Consider the following 21,524-nt stretch of genomic DNA (forward strand, 5'->3'; position numbering starts at 1 on the left):
TTTAAATGAATTGTTATCTCCATGCTGTCTGTCAGATTTCCATGATTACCATGATTATCCCCTTCCTCCTTCTCCTCATCCATTTCCTGCTCCACTACTGTCCTGCCCTCTACTGTCTCCCTCCTTTAGCTCCTCCTCTGCTTCCTACTCCCGCTCCTCCTCCTCCCCCTCTTCCTCGCCTTGCTGCTTTTTCCAATCGTCTTGCCTACTGCTGAGGCTGATGCAGACTAACCTGGCTTTCGGGCTGCTGAGACCACTGGACGGCTGTGTGTGAGGAAACCATCTTATCTCCCTACCATGCATGCATACACAGAGTCGCACTAACATAAGTGCAATTTGCATGTTTATGGATGCACACATGTAAAATTGTGCTTGTGAGTGTGGCTTGAAAGAACAAGTAGAATGCTCTGAAAAAAAATGTTGATGACTCACAACTCACATGACAATCTGGTAACAAGTTTTCCTATTGTAGTTTAAGGAATCCTGCCGTGGCACTGATTTCTTATCCACGACTACGACTCGTTTTACTTTCTTCCCTTTTCCGGTAAAATCAAATATTGTAAACCCTTCAAAAGGTATAAAATACAATTTTATTTTCCGTCCACAATTCCTTTCAAATCAACTATAAATCACACATTCTTCACTGAAAACAATCAATTTGTGTGTACATTGTCGAAGCCAGTGAGAGCCGGTCCCTTCACTTATTAGAAACTTACCAGTGGTGCTTTGTATAAAAAACCATTACTGCTAAAACCCCCTCAAGACTTGCATTTGAATGTGCAAGGCCATTTGAAAAAGATGGAATATGATGACATTTACATGAAGAAAGTGTCTCTCAGTCTGTTGGTTTGTGCCAGAGGCTGCTGTTCCATGTTACACGTTTTCTACTGGTAGCATTTCAGTGCTGTTTGTCACTTGCATGAATTTGTGAATCTCTAAAATCTGCAGCATTAATTTGTTATTTTGTGTTTCCATTTCCCACATGCCATTAAATGCCACTGAAGAAGCATGAGTAGCTGTAGCTTCATCAATCATAAATTGCCTTTGTAGTTAATGATTGTGCCATGATTTGGCTCAGAGGATGTTGGTCCATACAACCAGTATGCCTCACAATCAACGAAGATCCATTGTAGCGAAAACAAAAACCTTTTCTGATGAGTGATATTTCTGCATCTTAAGTTCACCTAACACGCTAAGACTGGTAACCCATCAGTAAATATATAGATATAATTGTACCTTTTATTTCTTTGCGTGATGCCTGCATGCAAACTTCATCCACCTTTTTTCCTTTTCGACTCTCACTAACTGCCTCACATTAGAACATTGCCATTTTCCATAGTGCAAACGGGTCCTTCCTCAGAGCTGTGGCACAGCTGCTGATTGTTGAGCATCATAAAAACTCTGTAATCCAATGACCCTAAGCTGCCGCTATCAATCCAACATACCACCAGCAGGCAGATTTGATGGCAATGTGTCCCTCGAGCCTGAGCAGAGTGGGCCCAGTGCACTACAAAGCCTGGAGCCTGCATAGCTTTTACCGGTAAACCACTGCAGTGCCATTTAATTTTACAGATGGTGGGGTGGGAGTAAATGAATAGCGACCAAAGCCTGTCTGCAGTGTGGTTCGGGTTATCAGAAGTGTTTATTACCACACATGATGCATTTGTGTGTATGTATTGTATGTGATATGATGTGTGAGTGTGAGTGTGAGTGTGAGTGTGAGTGTGTGTGTGTGTGTGTGTGTGTGTGTGTGTGTGTGTGTGTCCGTGAGTGTGTCCGTGAGTGTGTGTGCATGTATTTATATACTATAGAATATATATAATATAATATATATACATTCATTATTAAGAATTATTAAGGACACAAGAAGACTCAGAATATGGTGCTTACACAACTTTTTGTGCATTTTTCTTTACTCTATAGTATTTGATTTTTTTTTTCCGACCGCAGTAGGATTTATCCATCCGTCCCTCATTTTTATACTGCTTGTCCTCATTTTGGAGTCTATACAGGCTAGCTTCAGGCAAGAAGCAGGGAACACCCTGAATTGCCACCAGTCAATCTAGGACACGAAGCGATAATCACACCTCGGGACAATTGATACAGAATGATATGAATGCTAAATGATTAAATGTATTTATATTTATGTGGCCTACCATGCATGTTTTAGGAACATGGGAGGAAGCAGAGTACTTGGAGAAAAATCCACAAAAGCACCGGGCAAACGTGCAAACACCACATAGAGCTGTTCTAATGGAGACGTAAAGACAGATCTCTCGACTGCTATGCAGATGCTTGGCCCCACTAATCCTATTCTCCAGCGCTGCCATTGTAGGATTTAAAATTATACTGTAGCCCTTATACATCATTGTAATGACTTCCCATGCATTTTTCCCCCTCAGGAACCTTTGTCAGTAAGAAGATTCCTACAGACATATTGGAGAATCAGGCCGATGGATCTAATTGCTGAGCTCATTAACTCCGAATGTTTAACTTTTATAATGGAGTGCTTTTACCAAAATACATTTCAATTGAGGCACATACAGGATACAGAGAAATATATGAATCCCAATGATCTTGACTGGAGGAGAGGCATTATGCGCAGAGCAAACTTTCTTTCTTGTGTATATCAAATCAGCTGATTTATTCCTCAAAATATTACTAAAGTTTGAATCAAGATGGCAGGATCAGTGTTATATCTGAACAACTGACTATATTTTGGAATGATTAAGAAATAATACAATCCAGACAAAATACATTTAAATATATTGTGCTTCTGTAACGCACTGGCATCACAGTTACTTAAAATGTGCATATTAGGTATTCGTTGATTCAAATTTTTAACAGTTTCTAAACAGTTCCTTAATACAGCCTCGAGTGCAGAAGGAAATGATTGAAACTTGTGTAAAAGCCCATGTGTGTATGTGACGCTTGGATACGTGCAGGATCTGATAGCTAAAACTGTGCGTTGAACAGAACTCTATACAGATCTGCTTATTGTAAAGCAATGACTGGGTAATCCTCTTTACGCACACACTAAAAGGATGTACCTACTGGCCTTTTCACTTATTCAGGCAGCATTTCATCATCAAGTTATCAATTTACATTTGCCAGTTAGTGTATTGTGTATTCACCCCTACATCCACATGAACAACTTAAATCAAACAGTCAGTCCAGCCAATAGTGATTAAAATTGTTCCTATCGCTAATCTGCACAAACACTGCAGGTCTGCTTTGGATTTGACGTGACGGTGCTTCTGCAGCCACTTCAATGATTCTCTTGCCTTGACACTTGGGCTCGCCAAGCTTCCGAACCTTTGGCTGAGAAACGTGTTTATGATGTAAAATAACCTCCCTGTTGAAATAGTAGGGACAGAAGTGTAGACCGGCTCGCTTACAGACACATTTTCAGAAATAGGCAGATAATAAAGGATTTACTCACTGGTTTAATTTCACACTTGATGGTTGGGCAGGGACTCCAGACATCTATTTGTATGCGAGTAATAAAAATTCAAATTTCCATAATATATCCCCTCTAAGTAGTCACAGTGTGAACACAGAGTGAACTGCCCTTGCCTCGACCCATTGCTTGGCTATGAGCTCCACCAATGCACTTTGTGTGAAAACTGGTGAAGGTTTTCACCTATTTTTTTTTTCTTACCCCCCCCTCCTAAAAAAAATCCCACATTGTCATTATGGGATGTTGTCTTTCAAATTTGAAGATGGAAAGAAATGAAATGAAGTCTTTATAGGATGAAGTTGTAACGAAACAAAATATGGAAAAAGTCAAACACTGTGAAAACTTTCCAGATAAACTGTGTTAATCGACTTTGCCCGTCTTCACGAGAAAATCATCGATGAAAATAAAAGTGTTTCAATGTTTATCAACAGTGATTTTCTGTTCTGTTCGATTGCTATTAAATGACTACATAAAATATATTTACAGTTTTGAAATGATAAAACAAGAATACTTAAAAGGAGACATAAAACAAGATTCAGTTCATCTGTAATTTTGCTGCCCAAATCAAATCCAATCACATTTGGGAGGAACAACAAACACTTCCAAGTCACTACCATAGAGTCATCCCAACACATCCTCATTCTCATCCTGACTAGTACTGAATTCGACTGTAAAATTTGACTACCATAGCAGTAAAATCGGCAAGAATCTCAAATCCACTCTGTTCTACTGTCTCCCCCTCTATCCTCGACTTTAGAGGTCCTTCTACAGTGTCATGGTGGACGAACTGAGGGTGTCACTGAAGTGCCAGCGCAGGCTCAAACACAAGCCTCAAGCAGCCGTCATGGCGAAAACGGAGGAGGTTATCAACATGCACACCTTCAACGACCGCAGACTGCCAGGGAAAGAGACCATGGCATGAAATGGGAATCACTTTCCCACCCTCACCACCGCAGTGAGGAGGCTTGTAGAGACACTTGGGAGAAACGTGGGGGAAACTGGTGAAAGGGAGGGTGAACACTTTGGGTTATTTTGACATTGAGCAGAGGTGCTTGAGAGCGCATTGACAAAGAGTCATTCTTATTCAAGATAAACTAGGTTTCAATAATATTTCCTGTGGAAATAACTTGAACCGAGGAGAATTTTCAGCAAGTTACCTCATTATTCTTACCACAATAAGGCGCAAAGTACAGGCAGTGAAGTTTTTAAGTGAGAAAAAGGGGGGGTGCGAAAGGTTGAGGTTGGAATATTGTATTATTATATTATTATTATTATTATTATTATTACATTATGTCAATAATGATGGAATGGACCTTATCAACAACACCATCTTAAGTTACTTGAGCATCACAGATTGCTTTGCTATGACCACAGCCAAATTACATATAGGGGACAGAAAAGTGGAAACAAACAAGGATGTGTCTGTTTTTAAACATGGATAAAATAATCAAGCAAGCTCTCAACTCAAGTTACCCTCTCGCCTCAAAGACTGCAATGAGTGCAGCTGATTTCTAAATTGTACAGGAAAGTACTGCACTTCTTCGTCATATACTATATGATAAATTGAAAAAAATAAGATATCATCCATCGGGCAATAAGTGATATTAATTTATTTGTCTTTCAGAGTACTAACACTTTTAGTCTTTAAATGTAGTGTATGGGATGGATGCAGAAATATAACCAAAGAATGCATGGTTTAGGGCCGATAGAGCAAGCTGTTGAGTTCCATGTATTGTATCAGCCTGTAGTCGTAATTAGGCATTAATGAGGTGCGTACACCATGACTTTCAATTTAGAGGAATTTTAGGATGTGATCGGCACACCTCCATGAATTCAAAACAATCACATGCTAATAAACTGTATTTATTCAAGTATTTATTGTTTTATTTATGAAATCCATTGTTTATACAGTTTTCACTGCAGCAGTAAATTGAAAATTATGTCTCTATGTATTCTACAGTTTCCTACAATACGCTCTGTGTGATGTCTCTTGTGGCTTTTTTTTCCCAGTTCTTTTACAGAAAGTCTGATATTTCTGTGCATTCACAATTTCTAAGAAAACAATGTTTTGTACAAAGAGAAGCAACATTTTGTATTGGTTTTTACCACTATGAACTCCACCATCAAGTGTGTTATTCATGGTGGTAGGACAGGGGCGTGGCCACCATTGCGGAGGTTTTGGGGACACATTTTCTTGAGTCAATCTATGTTTCCTGGTGGCCATGGCAGTTTCAGGCCATCGTGAACAAGATGGGGATGGTCGTGAGACAAAACAAACAAGCTAAAAGTGGGGCTCCTGTAACCACCAGGAACATCGTGTAAATGTATCTTAAGCCAATTTTGTTGAGCAAATGATCATCCTCTCGAGTTCGACTACTCCTCTCCATAGTGGTCAAAAAACTAAATAAGGTTAAGGTAAAATACAATGACAGTAAAGCCTAAATTGCCAAATAATTAAGGGGTGCATTGTTCAATGTCATATATAAAAAAAAAAATAAAAAAAAAACAGAATGCCATCTCAGTTCTTTTATTCTAAACCACGTTTAATTCACCAAAATGTCTGCCGTGAAAACATTCTTTTATAATGCTTAATGTTAAATGTGTGTGTGCGCACGTGTATCCGCCGTGCCATAGCTGCTTGATAAGGCTTAATGTCAGAGTGAGCGTGTGCACGCATTCATGTGGGCATGCGCATGCTGCACCGACCGAATGATCTCCCCATCAGAAGTGCTCTGGTGCTGGCACTTCACAGAAGGGTTTTCAAGTTCCTCTGCTCCTTTGCTACCCTTGCCACCACTACCGTTGTGTTTGACTAGTGAGTGCGGGCTAAACATGCTGCCTTCATGTAAACACGCACATGGTTTTTATTTCCACCAACCAATAGGACCACAAGCTCGGCGTAGCGTGGAGAGTAATTCATATGGATCATGGATCAATCCATTGCATCACTATACTGCCACTGTTGAAATTCAAATGCATTTGGCGGGTTGGCACCGTCAACTCGACACTAGTTAATGTCAATCCCTGATTTCAAGGGGCAGCTCGTAAAAACGTGAAAAAGGAAATGAATACTTGTATGTCTATAAGCACCCTTTCACGCCCCAACTACGCCCCTGCAGTATGGTACTCCAGACTGGTAGTTGCAAAACTATTCTAAGCACTGACCACAGGAGGAGTGTTCTCACATCGGTGTGCACCCTGTTTTCCCACAGAGTGACCCACTGATGTTTTGGAGAAATTAACTATTTTTTATCATAACAACATATAAAGACAAATATTTTTACCTCATGTGAGAAATGGTTATTTAGTACATAGTTGGAAACGAATACAGTGTATGTATTCACACAAAAGAAGAAAAACTTAAAAGATGCCGAATCATTTTCAGAGGTGTAAAATCTGGGTTTGGAAAGTAAAACCCTGCCACGGTTTGGCTTGGGCCACAGGGTTTCTATTCAAGCTAGTTCCCCAGGAGCTTGTTTACCTGCCGGCTCGGTCGATTAGAAAGAAGCACCTGTGGCTAAAGCCAAACTGTGGCAGAGTCCTTACTTTCTGGACCTGGACCTTTAATTATTTGCAATCCTAATTTATGATGCTTAGGATTCAAAATTGAGCAAATATGTGTAAATGGTTTTAAAAATGTATCAAAGAAAATGTGGATTTGTTGTGAAAACTAAATTCAGTGCACTGTTTACCCTTTGAAGTTGATGCACAAGTTCAAAGCAAATAAAGTACAATATTCACAAAACATACCTCGTTTGCTTTGTTTTTAGCTGCATGTGTATGGATTCAACATGAGAAAAATATGATGAAATACTAATGCATGCACACTGTAATGTGACAAGCTGAGCAGTCATGCGGGTCATGTAAGTGCACTGTCTAGTTTTATTTTTTGACACAAGTACCCGATTTCTTCAAGTTATCAGTGACAGGGGCATCACTAGGTTTTATAGTTGCTAGGGGACAGACAGGATGTGAGCCGACATGGCGCACAAGCACAAAATTTCCCGAGCAGCCAACAAAGACTTAGAAATTGCTTCTCTGCATTTTTGGACAGATTTAACAAAGGTAGAGTACAGTGTAGATGTTTTACGCCACTACTGGAGTTGTAGTGTCAGGTCAGTTGTTTTAAAGGCAGTATAAAAAATAAAAAAAAATCCATATATTTTTACAGTGCTAATGTATGCAAAAGGATATGGAAAAAAAGAAACGATCACGGTGTCATCACAAAGTAAGCCAAACTCATCATTTTCAATTACCACAAAAAAATCTAAATCAAATTGCCATAGTCACTGCCCACTTGGTGGGATGAAACATTAAAGGATGATGTTTGTTTTCAAGGATGGCAAAACGTAGTATATTCACTGCAGAGAACATATGGACTTTTTTTCTGAGACGAACAGCTATGGAGGATCGAATGGCAAAAAGCAATTCCAGACGATGGCAGATGATGTACTGAGAACCTCATTGACTGATCACAATGACCAGAAAGCTGCAGAAGTTCAAACCAAGCTTTAACTGAGCTGTCATAAATTTGGGATGATTTCCTATAGGGAGATGTTGAAGGACTACACGCAGTCAGAGAACGTCAGGATGGACTCACTCATAGCAGCTGCAGTTGCAGCTATACTGAAGCTCTGCTAGGCCAGTGTTTTGGATCATCTTCTGCAGCTCAATTACAATGTACTAGAAATCAAGCATCTTTGCAAGTGAAACTTCCCTTAACTGCCCTCCCTCCTCCTTCTCCTCAGAAACAGACTTTGACTGTTTCGCCATTACATTATCAGCTTTGATGCCATACATTTCGCACTTTGGCATTTCGTATACAATAACACAAGTAACTTCCTGGGCACGGCAAGTAATCGTCTCATTCAGGTTGTTGGTCAGATACAGTGTAAATGCACATGTGGTGTTATCTTTTGAAGGAAAAACAAACATTCATTCAAAAGCTCCAAAAATGCAAAAAAAATAAAAATAAATCGCTCTGTTTGTGCGACTTGACTTGACTTGACTTGACTGTCTCTACCTGGTCACAAAAAAATGAGTCACTGTCCCCCAAACAGAAGTGACTGCAACAATTTGCCTGAGATACATGCATATGCTGTCACCCTTATTGCTAGGTCAGAGAACCTTTTCCATGATGACAGCTTTCACTTGCAATGACAACTTGACCAAACAATTTTTGCCACACTATATGAATATTTTTACCAGTTGTGCTTTTCAAACCAGCTGTGGTGGAATGCTTACTTCTGCGTACAAAAACAATCTCATGACTAGCTCTACCTGTCTGTGCTGTCTTTGTCACCTACATCAAAACCTACAGGATAGTGAAGTAAGCTGCTGCAGCTGCCTCATTATTTTTCCTCGCTTGGTCTGTTTGCTCTGCTTCTCACTGGGTATACCACGAACAGAGGTACAGTAAAAGAAGGGAACCACAAATTAGATGAGATAACTTTTTAGTCCCACAATTTGGAAAATTGCATTGTTTAAGCAGCCATAGTGGTTGCAGGAAACAAAAACAAAAAAGCAATAAGCAAGGAATTCACTGAAATGTAGGCTGGCTATTGTATGCGCTCAAGAGTGTCAACATTAACTAGCAGGAGCCTGCACACAGAGCAGAGAGGGAAGGGAGCTTCACGCAGTGGCGCACAAACTCCATAAACAGTAGATTGAGTTGGGCCATACAATCACCTCATTTTTTTGGACTATAAGACTCCCCAGAGTATATTTGAATTGTGAACAAGTAAAAATGCATTGTAAAGAAGATTTAAAAAAAAAAAAAAAAAAATGCTTTTGTGAAGTCGCTTTTTTTTTTTCCCTATGACCGGGGACTTGATGTGAGCGCAAATTGTGACAATGACTGCATCATAAATGTTTCTGTTTTTGTGTGTGTGTGTGGGGGGGGGGGGCAGTCTACGTAAGATAGCAATATAAAGTGTAATACCAACTTGAACAAAGCAAGAAGAGTTTTTTTTATTTTATTTTTGGATTTCCTGAAAAATTGTCATTTTGGAGATACGAGGATTCTCCCCAAAAGTGACAATGGTGAGGTAGTGCTTAATGACAAAAGAATACACTTGACCCAGAGTCCAGGAACAATGCAAGGCAGGCTACAAGATGAATTTCTGGGTGAAACAGGGAAGTTGATGGTGAAATGAGGGGGTGCTTTACTTCATCTCTATTTATTTGTTTTTTTTATTTATTCAGCATATGAACAAGTAACAGTAGATATTACAAAAGGAAATAAAATAAAATAAAAAGTAGTTATGGTTCAATGGGGTAAATGAGGGACTTGTGGTGTTATGAATAAATATAATACCCAAGTTGGGTAAGTGAAGGACTTCACAAACAATGCTAGGCAAGGAACTCAACAGCAAGCACTCAAGAGGTGCTGGTGAGAAGAAGCGGAATCAAAATGAGGAAAACACTCAAAGGCGCACGGTGGCTAAGCACGGTCGTAGCAGCTGAAGTATCACTTGTGGAAGCTGAGATTATCTGGTACCTGCACGTAGATCAGGCGAGATCTTAAACTGAGGAGTTGATTACAGATAGAGGTGCGTGAGACTGAGTTAAGTGCTCTTAAGAAAGCGACCAACCCAGCCGAACGCAAAAAAAGCAACCGGAAACATATAACATGAAGAACGGGAAGGACACCCATCAGAATACAATAAAAACGTATCATAGTATACCGATTTTAGAGGTATATGTGTGTTTGTGTATCACAAAGCACAAATGAATGAACAGGATTTTCTCATACAATAAATGTTTGAGGAAACACCTTACATCAACATTTATTGACATTGAAGGGGCTCCTGACACAAACATACCAGGAAACTCGAGTCAGATAATGTGAAGCATGAATTCGCTGAATCCTCACCAGTCAGTAAAATAAAAGTAATCAACATTGACAGGCAAGATATCTCTCATAACTTTGATCATGCATTATGAATTCTGCATGTATTATTCACACAGGCGAAGAAACGTAGCTTGAGGATGTGGCCTTTTTCCTCTCTGCTTGATGACTTTCTAGTGAGGTTGCAGTCTTGTTTTCTCTCCACTATCTTGGCTGAACCTGCTAAAATAAAATAATAAGATCCGAACACCTAAAGGTCTCATATGCTCAACCTCTTCAATAAGTCTGCAGGGCCTAAACTCAAATTCAGCACAGAGGGAAAACAGACAGGTGGGCAGCCTGGTTGTCATAACATTTCATTTAAGATCAATGTTTGTCTTTAAACACAGGGAGCCACCACTGGATTGGGATGCTTAAAAAGTTGGGCAGGGCAATCAATCATCGCTAAAAAAATCAAATGGCTTTTTTTTTTATAACTGGATAATGCTAAAACTTTCAAAATTGTTGTTTGGATTAGGTGTCATCACCTGATTGGCCAAATGCAGAAGACAGCAGGGTCCCCCTACCAGATTTTGGTGGATCAGCTTGTTCTTTTCTCAACCAAGGAAATTTTGTTGCATTTGTGTCAGGACACAATTTTTTATATGTTGGCTATATATCTTTTCCCTGGTACCGGTGGATCGCTGAGGGTCCATGCTGGGCCTGTGCAGGTGTATAATTTATCTGGGATTAGTGTCTGTTTCACAGTGCAGGGTCACTTCCATCATCACATGTGTAATGTGATTTGACAAAACCAGGCTTATGTCTCCCTAAATGAAAATGTAGGTTTTGGTACCTGGGGAAAGAACAGACCTTAAGGAATGAAATGATGGATGTTTCATGTAAATCTGAGCAAATTTGATGGACTCGTGATGATTTAAAATATGCTACCTAGATAGGTTTTCAAATGCAAATGGTGGTGGGAATTCATCCATGCATCCATCCATGCATCCATCCATTTTCTGAACCGCTTTTCCTCTACACACACACTCATACATTATTCTCATTGTATATGCAGTAGTATACATATCACAGTACCTGCTGCATCTCCAGGCAAATCTCCTTGTTATTCCACACTAACAGATACAAATTATACTTCATCAAGCTAATAGAGCATCTCTGGCCTTTCAGCCCCTTAACGTATACAAACACACTTCATGCTCATTTATATGTGCTGATGCACTACATATACACCAGCCACTCCTCAGGTTACTATCATCATAACATGTAGACCTTGTTCTTGGGAAATGTACTGCATGTGATTGAGTAAGAGCTCTTTATATGGTCACACACTTTACTGCCAGAGTAGTACTCATGTGTTTCAATCATGATGCTGAATAGCTTTTCCACAATGACTTCAAATGCAATTTAAACTGTGAAAAGTGACCATGGAAGCTGTGCACTCCAGTTTAGGCCTGACAGAAATGATTTGAAACCAACATGTTGATTAATTCAGCCAAAGCTCTTACACAATATGTAAGCATCGCCATGTGTCACCAAAGTAAAAGTATTCTTGAAGGTTACAATGTATGCTACCACTTGATAGATACATATATGGACTCTGCTGCACTCTCTAACATTTTCATGGCACTCACATACTAATCAATCGAAAGTCAGGCTTGGGTGCTAATGGGTTCCTAATTTAATAAATGCATTGTAACCCTTTAATTCCTTATTGGGGATTATAAAAAAGAAACACACATATAAGAGTATGTGTCCACAGAAGCAAATAAATACAGCAGTCCTAATTGACCAACAGCTTCAGATAATGATGTAGTGCTATTTGTGGCTTTAAGTGCAAATGTGCAGAAAGAGTCAGTAGCAAATGTGTAACATAATATATGAAATGCAGATATGCAAAATAGCAGGGGTGGTCTTATTGTGCAAATGGATGAGAGTACAAGGCAGGAGGTTGAAAGTGAGAGGTAGTGGACCGAGTTCAGCATCGTGACAGCCTAATGTATGAAGCTATTTGTGAGTCTTGTGCAGGCTTTCAGCGGGAGGAAGTGCAGCCACACAGTGATGCAGCCAGTGACGGCATTTTTAATAAAGCCTTTTAGAAAGTGCACATGCTAAGAGGTGGTGCTTGAGATTTCCTCAATTTGCAGAGAACATAGAAGCATGTATTGAGACTTCTTGGCCAATGATGTGATAATATTGGTCCAGAAAAGGTCCCCAAAAGTGTGCAACCCGAGGAACTGCTCTCTTGCTGCTCTTCAAGAGCATTGATAGTTTAAACTACAGATAAAGGGACATTTGGGTTTTGACATGCGACTAAAATATCTCCCATTGAAAATTTGTGTGGATTATCAAGAATAGGACAACAAAAAACGCTGTTGAGCATTGAACATCAAGCAAGAATGGGAAATAATTCCATCTAGAAAGCATCAACAATGAAGAGGTGATGTAATATAATAGTAAACATGCCACTTTTTGGGGACAGGCATCAAATTCAAAATGAAGGAATGTTAGCCCCATAAAAAAAAACAAAAAAAGCTTATCTTTGTAGTGTATTGAATTGGATAGATGAATTTATATTTTGTTTTTATTTACATTTAATACAATACACCAACTTACTTGGAATTGGAGGTTTTCATGTTCAACAGCTCTGTTTTCTCCTTTATTTATACTTACCACCCTCTCATTAATTATGAGTTGCACAGAACCATTTGTACTATTACAAAATCTATTGGACGTTTGCCTTTTGTACTAAATGCTACAACCGTGAGCAGCCTCAACGTGGAACCTGCCCCCCCCCACACACCCCCAACAACTAATGCATCCGAGAGAACATAGACTTTGACTTCAATTTGCTTTTTTGTCATTCAATAAACACATGGTCAGTGCACATATCAAACAAAATTTGGGGACCTTAGCTCACAGCAGAAAATGAAATAAAAAGTTAAGAATCACAAGGTGCAGAGAAAAAAAAAAGTGACCTAGTGATTTCATGACATCAGCATCAGGGGCAGCTCTTAGTCTATATTTTAAATTGTGGGTTTTCAATCGTCTTACAGCCAGGGGGGAACAGCTACCTGAAACTTTGATTATTATTATTACTACTATATATGCATATTATATTTATACATCATATTATAGTTGTAGTAGTAGTAGTAGTAGTAGTAGTAGTAGTACTTTGTTACAGCTGCAGTTGTTTTTTAAGTGGTCTGTAAATAAAGTTGAGTCAACTGTCTCACTCTGCAGACCGTGGACTGTTGTATATTAATATCAAGCGAAAATAGACAACATTTGTGAGATTTATTCTTCAGCCATGCAAACACTGAAAAAAATATATAACGGAGTGCAGGGCCATCTATTCTAGTTACAAAATGACACAGGCAGCTTTCTTGGGTAGCACACTACATTGTGGCTGAGTGCAACATTTGTCAATTAAACATTCTCAGTCATAGCACAATCCACGCCTGAGTATTTGATCACTGTCTGCACCCAATTTATCTCAGTTGCTTTGCTCATTGCTTCTTTGTCAAAACACACTGGTCCATTGTTTACAGGAGGAGGAGAAATTTTGTATGCTTTTTAATGGCCACATTTGCAATTTGAATATTTTATCGTAGAGCCATTAATAATTTCCACGACTCGGTACTGAGGTGCTGCTCAGAGCAACAGTCGAGAGAAGGATGTTTTGTTGACAGGAGAGCGGTGTTTGCTGTTATATTTTTACATCAGCCGATTTTTCATAATTGATGGTTTTATTGCCAGGAAGAACTGCTATTACCAACATTGTAAAACACCGAGTGCTGTGTTCAAAGTCATGTGTGGTTTACTAAAAGTCACTTTTCTCAAAATGACCCACACTGAGTTTTATTACGACAATAAGCTTAACAGTCAAAAGTTAAATACCCCTTAAGTTGTATAGTTTGGAATTTAGGTTTCTGAGAAGTGCATTTCGCTTTAAAAGACGCACAAAAAACTTTCAAGTATTTGAGGTAGGATACTTGCAAAGTACAATTATTTGTCACTTTTAAGAAATCTTAGGGCTTGGAAGGGGAAGAGGTCTGGTGTTATGCTAAAACCAGGAAAATAATCCTGGCCCTACCGAGTCTGTATCTCTCCAATATAAAATCCCTGAGACATAAAAAGAATTACAGGTGAAGTGTCAGGGCATATATTCAGGAAGCCTGCCTTCCTGTAGGTGTTCTGGCCATGTCCCACTATTACCTCCATGTGTGTCCTCTTCAATGAATCTATGGAAACTACAGAAGGCCATTTGGAAATGAGGAAAACCTTTGTTATGTGGTTGTCTCCTTTGAATAATGAAATTTTAACCTTGGAATTGCCATTGTTTTTTCATCATTGGGTTTTATTTTATTTATTTGTCGGTTTTGGGGGAAATTGTTGTTTTCAAGTTTTGCCTACCTACTCTTTGGGGAATGGAGGGCACTCAGGCTTAGATAATTCTGAATTACTGGTTCAAACCCATCTGTGATTGTCACCAGATGTGTGTGAGTCTCTTTCCCGCAAGAGCAATTTTATTATGCTGATGAGCCTCTCATCCTCATGGAAAACACATTAAGGTAAATATATGCACATTCTTTTCAACTCTGGGGCCCAACAGTGAGAAAATTCAATGAGGTTTAATGTTTTTTGGGGTCCACAAAAGCTCTCCCGTGAAATCTATCTTTTATATCCACTTTCATCAGTATGCAGACAATGATTTTTTTATTGAAGTCATTTGTGGTTCTGTTTTGGGGGAAAAGAATGAGATGAATATTAAATTTCTTGTATCTGGAGTTGGTTTAGTTCAAGAACATGTTTTATGCCACGAGTGCTGTTGTAGGCTTACGTGGAAACATCAACATTAAATGTTGCTGGGAGGTTTTTGTGTTTTGTTTTTGTTTGCATGTTGTAAATTTCAACAAGATGTTCCAGACCCACTACAGCAGCAACTTAGACAATTGGATTATGAGTGAGTGGAAAATGTAGGTTACTGCTTAGCTTGTCAGGGATGTTTGCTTTCTCCCATGTGGGGGAAAATGAGTTTCACTGACATCAATCAGCTTGCAAATTAATTGTTAGTCTTTAAAATAACTAAGCTAGTTTTCGCAGCCCCCAGAATATGTAATTCCGAGAATTATTAAAAACTGGCAACTGTAAAAGCCCAAATAAATCCTTTTACAGAATGATTCTGCGAAATGAGCTGACGACTGTGTACTAATTTATCCATTTGCAACAGCATTTAATATCAAGCCATATCTTAGTTGTTGATTTATATCATACATTTTTTTAGGGTGTAATAAGACAAATGTTGAAAAGAAAAATTCTTTGTTGCCATTGATTGCATTGGTGCTTGTCTGTTCCCCAGGGGGGCAAGATATGGCTCACTGTTCAAATTAAATTTCACATTTATCACTAGACATTCAGTTCTTAACAAGCAGATATAATATTATGGACTTGTGACACTATTCAACTTGATTGAGAGCTGCTGTTGCATGCACACAGTTGCCAGCAACTCGTATACTCCTTTTTTGTTGTTCAAGTTGATTGAGAACTGTTGTTGCATGCACGCAGTTGCCGGCAACTCACATTCTTTTTGTCTATTATAGATTTTTTTTTTCTCTGAAAACTCAATTATTTGCTTCTCCACCATGAGGAAAGTTAACAACATTTCTAACAAGTGCTGATCTCAAAAGTAAAAATTACAGGCTTTTGCATTACAGCATCTTTGCTTCAGACAAGGTCATCATGATAGGAAAAGCACTACTTTGCAGGAGAGTGAGCGGGGTTAATGAAACAGCACTGGTCACTCAAACAAGTTGAGTTCTGGGAGTCTTAAAAAAAACACACCATGTAGTTTACCTGTAATGCCTGATCCTTGGGCTGTTTAAAAAACATGTCTCAGACACATATTAAGACACACACTGGAAGTGTTTTAAAATGTTGGTTGGAAAAAAAATGTATATGATTCCTTTAAAGCATTGTTGGAAAATATTTGGTTATCTGGTAGCATAACATGCTCTGTATTTAAAATTTGTTTGCGATGAAGTACAGTACTAATCTGTTAAGTGGTCTGGGAGGAGAGTGAAACCAGTGACTATTTCCAAAGAAGCTTTGCTCTACGTAGGAGCTAAAGAGCACTCACAGGTTTCCTCATGGGTCTATTAAACATTTAAATGATCTTGGTAAGCAACAGAGCTCATGAAAAATGTAGTGATCAATGCTTCAACAGCCCTTTAGATTTGCCATGTGAGGCAGTTTTACCATGATTAGAGTTTAAATCAGAGTATATTTCATGTTGTACACATATTCCAATATGCTGTATTTCAAATGTTTTGGTATTTCATTTCAGTCACATTTTTTCAGTTCTATGCAACTAAAATACCTTCGACTTACTGTGCTTTAAACCGAAATGGGAAATCCAGGACAAGAAAGTCAAACTTCTACCACTGTTTGGCTTTCACCACAGATGATTCTACTAGATTGGTAAATAAACTTGTTTACCTGCCGGTTGAGTACAAGCATCGGCAGTTAAACGATTTTGATCCAACCTGGCCCTGTCACCAGCCTACTGGTCACCGCTGGATGAAAGGATGAAAATAATGAGACGATGGAGAAAAGGAGCCGGTTTAATGAAGATTTCAATTAATGAGGGACCTGCAAATTCTGTATTGCATATTAAGGGGAGGGTGAACGCTAAGGACTACGATCTCTCATCGTAGACCTCATTTATGATGACCTGATTATTAGTATTTCCCAGTAAACATTATAAATGAACTGCAGTAAATCAGGCAAGGAAATGATTTTATCTGGAGTTGATATCTTCCAATACTTGGTGGGCTTGTTAAAAAAGCTATACATTTACAAATAGGGAAGAAAACTCGTTATTTACGACTTGATTTGTATTCTTTTTTTTTTTATATATATCAGTGTTTTAGCAGCACAGATCATTTCTAAAATATCTTGAAAATCAAGGACGTTGTGGGCATATTTGTTCCAGCAACATCTCAATGTCACTGATGTAATGTGGTATATACGAGAGCAACAAAATGTATTACCCCATGATGACACAAAGTGTTGACTGGTTATTTCAATCAAATGAATAACACCCAATACAGTTTTGTTCACTCTTCAAGTTTCTATCTATTTCAAATAATGAATTTTGCCCTTCACAAAAAGACCTTCCTTTAATTTTCAGCCAAGGCTGGACTCACACTCACTGCTGAAACACTTCGCAGGCAGTCATGAAACCATGGCAACTGGAGTCACAGTCTCACAATACATTCCAAGAGCCAAGTTTCTCTCATTCAGATGTAGCATTTGAAAAAGAATGTGGAAGAATAATGTGGCATCAAGGAGTCAAAAGAAAATTGTTGAAGTGTTTAGTCCCCAATTAGGAATTGCAGAGTGAGGAAAGGCATGCTGGTTACCTTTTCAAATTACTTTGAACCTGAATGGCGGAACTCATCTTTATACAGTCAAAAGAGAATGCTTTTTTTTTTTTTTTTTTTATGTTGCGTTTTGAAACGTTGTTTTCCCCTACAGGCCGCAGTGATCGGGTTTATTTTTTCTAAGGTAGGCTGCCAACAATTAATGGACACAAAACAAACAAAACAAAACAAAAAAAAAACACTTGTTTAATGAAAAAGTGCTGACAAACGGGTGAAAAAGCAAATAATGCGAGCTGAATCTTTTCTCAGATCTGATAACAATCCTGATCATTTGAATCAGGGTAACATAAAACAAGCTCGATTTGGCTCTTGAGAATATAAACCTATCCTGAAAAGCCTTTTAATTCATGTTTTGATTTTAAACCACAGCAGTAATTAACAAGCCCCAAGTTTGCATGTCCGTCACATTTGTCGGTTCCGTTTATGTTTTGATACTATCAAATGTAACAAAATACTGTACAGGGCCTCTGAGAACGAAGTTCGACACCATGGCAACAACAGAGGGTTTGAAAAGTTGTTAGCTGAGAAAAGCAGCAGTGCTTGTGTAGAGTTGTTGGACTGGAACAGATATACGTTAATTGGAAGTAAATCTGACAGCTCAGGGAAGAAAAGCAGTACACCATAGAGAGGGAAAGAAATGCTACCATTGTCACCTAAAGCCGAGAATGTATTAAACGGTAAACTCTGAAAATTGGTCTTCACTATATTGCTTGGTTTTTATTGTTCATGTTATAAACTATATTACTTCTCCTAAACCAGAGTAATACAGACTACATGATTATTAATTAAAGATTAGATTCTGCAAATATGCCTTTCGAAATGTCCAGACCAAACAACCATACATATCTTGTTATAATCTTCAGCTTTGCATCAACGAATAAATTGAGAGAAGATTTAAAGGTCAATCTTTAGTTTGCAAATGACTCTTTACTGGCAAAAGGCAAGGTTGTTAATCTTAACCCTTCAGATAGATCCTTACTATCCTAGACTGCTCTGGGTCTGAAATATCATTGCCCTTTTAATTATACCATCGTGACTAATTAGAAGGAATTCATACTGATATCAAACTGAGCTTTATCAATGTAAGTTTCCAGGATGTGTTGTATGAAATTTAATGTCATCACAAGTTGCAGGGATAGTTTTGTTCAACTTGGGCTTTTTGCATGTAATGCTGTGAGAATTGTAATATGAAGGCTGAAACAAAAAAGCACTTTGCTTTTGTCTTTGCTCTGATCAAACAGTCAACCATGCTGGAGGTGCCTAATGATTAGCATAATCACTCAGTCCCCAGAGTACTCGATCAGCTTTGGTGGCAGTTGACGAAGCAAACCAGCAGGCATGATGGAAAGGAGCTTTTCTTACTTATAATTACTCGCAAATGTTCTGCTCGGTGAATTCTCCATTTTGTTGCTGAGAGGTATGAAATCTGTAAATGTAAATAAATGCATGTGTCATGAAATACATCCTCTCCTGTTGCTTTCGAGAAACCTCACTCCAAACACACATTGAAGTAAATAACCTAGAGGCAACTAAAATGCTAATTTGGACTGCAAGGTTACAAGGGAAGAATATACAGCCAATGCTTTTGTTTGTACTGTGTATTTTCTACTGCACATGTTTACCTACAGGCAGTTGCTGTCAGATGGAAGTTTGTGGGGCCCAAAATCAGGCTAAAAATATCAGTTAGATATGATTTGCATAAAATCATCACCAGTCATGATTTGGTTACATTTTTGTCGGCCTCTACAACCTTTTGTCGCTGTTTATTGTTTTTTTGTTATCGAGATAGTTGTGCTTCCAACTTGTGCTCTTTTATTTCGATAAAGTTTGTGTAATTGTTCAATATTTGTCTGCCAGCGCTGTGATCCATTCTTGGTCCGTTTGCCAAACATCACTTATTTGCATTCAGTTACTTTCATCACTTCCACACATATAAAAGCTTTCAAGTGCCTGATGAAGTAGCACAAAGTGTTTCTTTATTAACGTGAGTGTTCAAGCTTTTGGCAGAAATTAACATTATAGCCAGGTGCAACACTATATGAATATTAAAACAAAAGTACTTAGCTTTCTTTTTTTCTTGTGATTTATTTGATGGGATGCAATCTGTCAGGAAGATTACATTTTCTTTCTAAGTCAGACCTGCACAAGAGGTCCTCATTTCGATAGGTATTGGTAAAAAAAAAAAAATAAAAAATAAAAAAAAAAAAAAATATATATATACACACACACACACACACACACACACACACACACACACACACACACACACACACCACACACACACACCACACACACACCACACACACACACACACACACACACACACACACACACACACACACACACACACACAAATAACCAACCAGCAAAATGTTACTTGATATGGATGAAAATGACACCACAATCACAATCTTCAGCGGAAGGATCGACATTGCTGACATTCAGCCTTTACCATCTCAGTCCAGTCTTCCCTTCTCAACATGACTGTATGAATGTACAGGACACTAAAACAATCCATCTTATCTATCATAAGGTACAACTCCCATGTCATTGTTTTCTCTGGTGGGACTCCATGGACTAGAGTAAGCATTGATTAATGGGACTGTGAGTGAAAATTGTAATCTGCAGTTATGAAATTCATGACCTACTTTAAAGACTAATTAGAAAAAGCAAATGCTATTTTTTATTCACCAGGCCTAGGATAAAACACTACTTAACATTGACTACAAGGCACATCATATTACCCCAGGGTTTTATTTTATATATATACATGTAATGAATTGCCACTGTCAAATCTTAGATAGTAGACTAGACCTAGAAAATTGCTAAATTTAGGGTAACATTTAAATGAAGGACTATTTCTTCCCATTCACACTACCGTAAAAAAAATGAATATTCCATTGCTCTAATTAACAATAACTTGCTTGAGCCATTCCACTTGGAGAAGATGTGGTGACACTTTAAAACCATCTAAATAAGGAAATAGTAACTTTATTGTGAAGACTTAATTTTTAATTAATATCCTTGAACCTGGCCCACTTATTCTGTTTCTCCAAGTCTGTTCATTGAGAGCCCCTATGCAACCTGTTTTATTTGTGACGCTCTTCTAACACATAAACAAATCCAGCAGTCATCACACCGCTCAAAGGCATCAGAAAAACATGTTGCATTATTACCGCCTCAGAGAAGAACACTGTTGCTTTTTAAAAATGATCCTTCATAATCTGTAAACAATCCGTGTTTTCAAATGTGAAATCCTTAAATCAGCTTAGTGCATAACAGTTCTTTTATAGAATAACTGGGTCACTTCAGTTAATTTACCTACCGATACTGTGCAAGCCTTTCATTTTATTCCATATGTTATTCCTGTTTCAACTGCTTTTCTAAAATAGAAAATAAAACCTGGAATAAAAACTGAAATAAAATTTAGACAAACAGTTCACCACATGAAGAGAAGGAAAAGGTTATTCTGCTACTTCAAATTGGTATCAGGAACCTTGAAGGATTTGTAGTAGAGAAATATTTTGATTTTGACACTTGTTATCCTGTTAAAGAAAAACAATAAATGCATATAATTTTTTGGGGATCACAAAATATAGAGGAGGTTGTAGACCTCCATATGGGTGACCTGCACTATAGCTTCAGTAGGGAGGGAAAACAGACACAAATAATGTCTATAAGTGTTTATCAGATTTATAAGGACAGGAAAATAAAATGTTAAATGTTTAATTTTTGTTTTTTTAAATAATGCAAATCTAAACTTGAAATA

The 21,524-nt window shown here is 38.2% G+C and overlaps 2 protein-coding genes across 3 annotated transcripts in view; one reads left to right on the plus strand and one right to left on the minus strand.

Moving 5' to 3' along the window:
- Positions 1-4,465, plus strand: part of LOC147052187 (glutamate receptor ionotropic, kainate 2-like) — an 84,235-nt gene extending 79,770 nt beyond the window's left edge. Inside the window, exon 17 of the mRNA XM_085917669.1 lies at positions 4,218-4,465. Within this exon, the coding sequence (XP_085773795.1) occupies positions 4,218-4,465 (248 nt within the window). The remainder of the gene's footprint in view (positions 1-4,217) is intronic.
- The window catches only part of ascc3 (activating signal cointegrator 1 complex subunit 3), a 152,420-nt gene that overhangs the window by 113,238 nt on the left and 17,658 nt on the right, over positions 1-21,524 (minus strand). The gene's annotated exons all lie outside the window — the stretch shown is intronic.

This window comes from Syngnathus leptorhynchus, chromosome 8, assembly GCF_054491065.1.
Source record: "Syngnathus leptorhynchus isolate UIUO chromosome 8, UIUO_Slep, whole genome shotgun sequence".
Lineage (NCBI taxonomy): Eukaryota > Metazoa > Chordata > Actinopteri > Syngnathiformes > Syngnathidae > Syngnathus > Syngnathus leptorhynchus.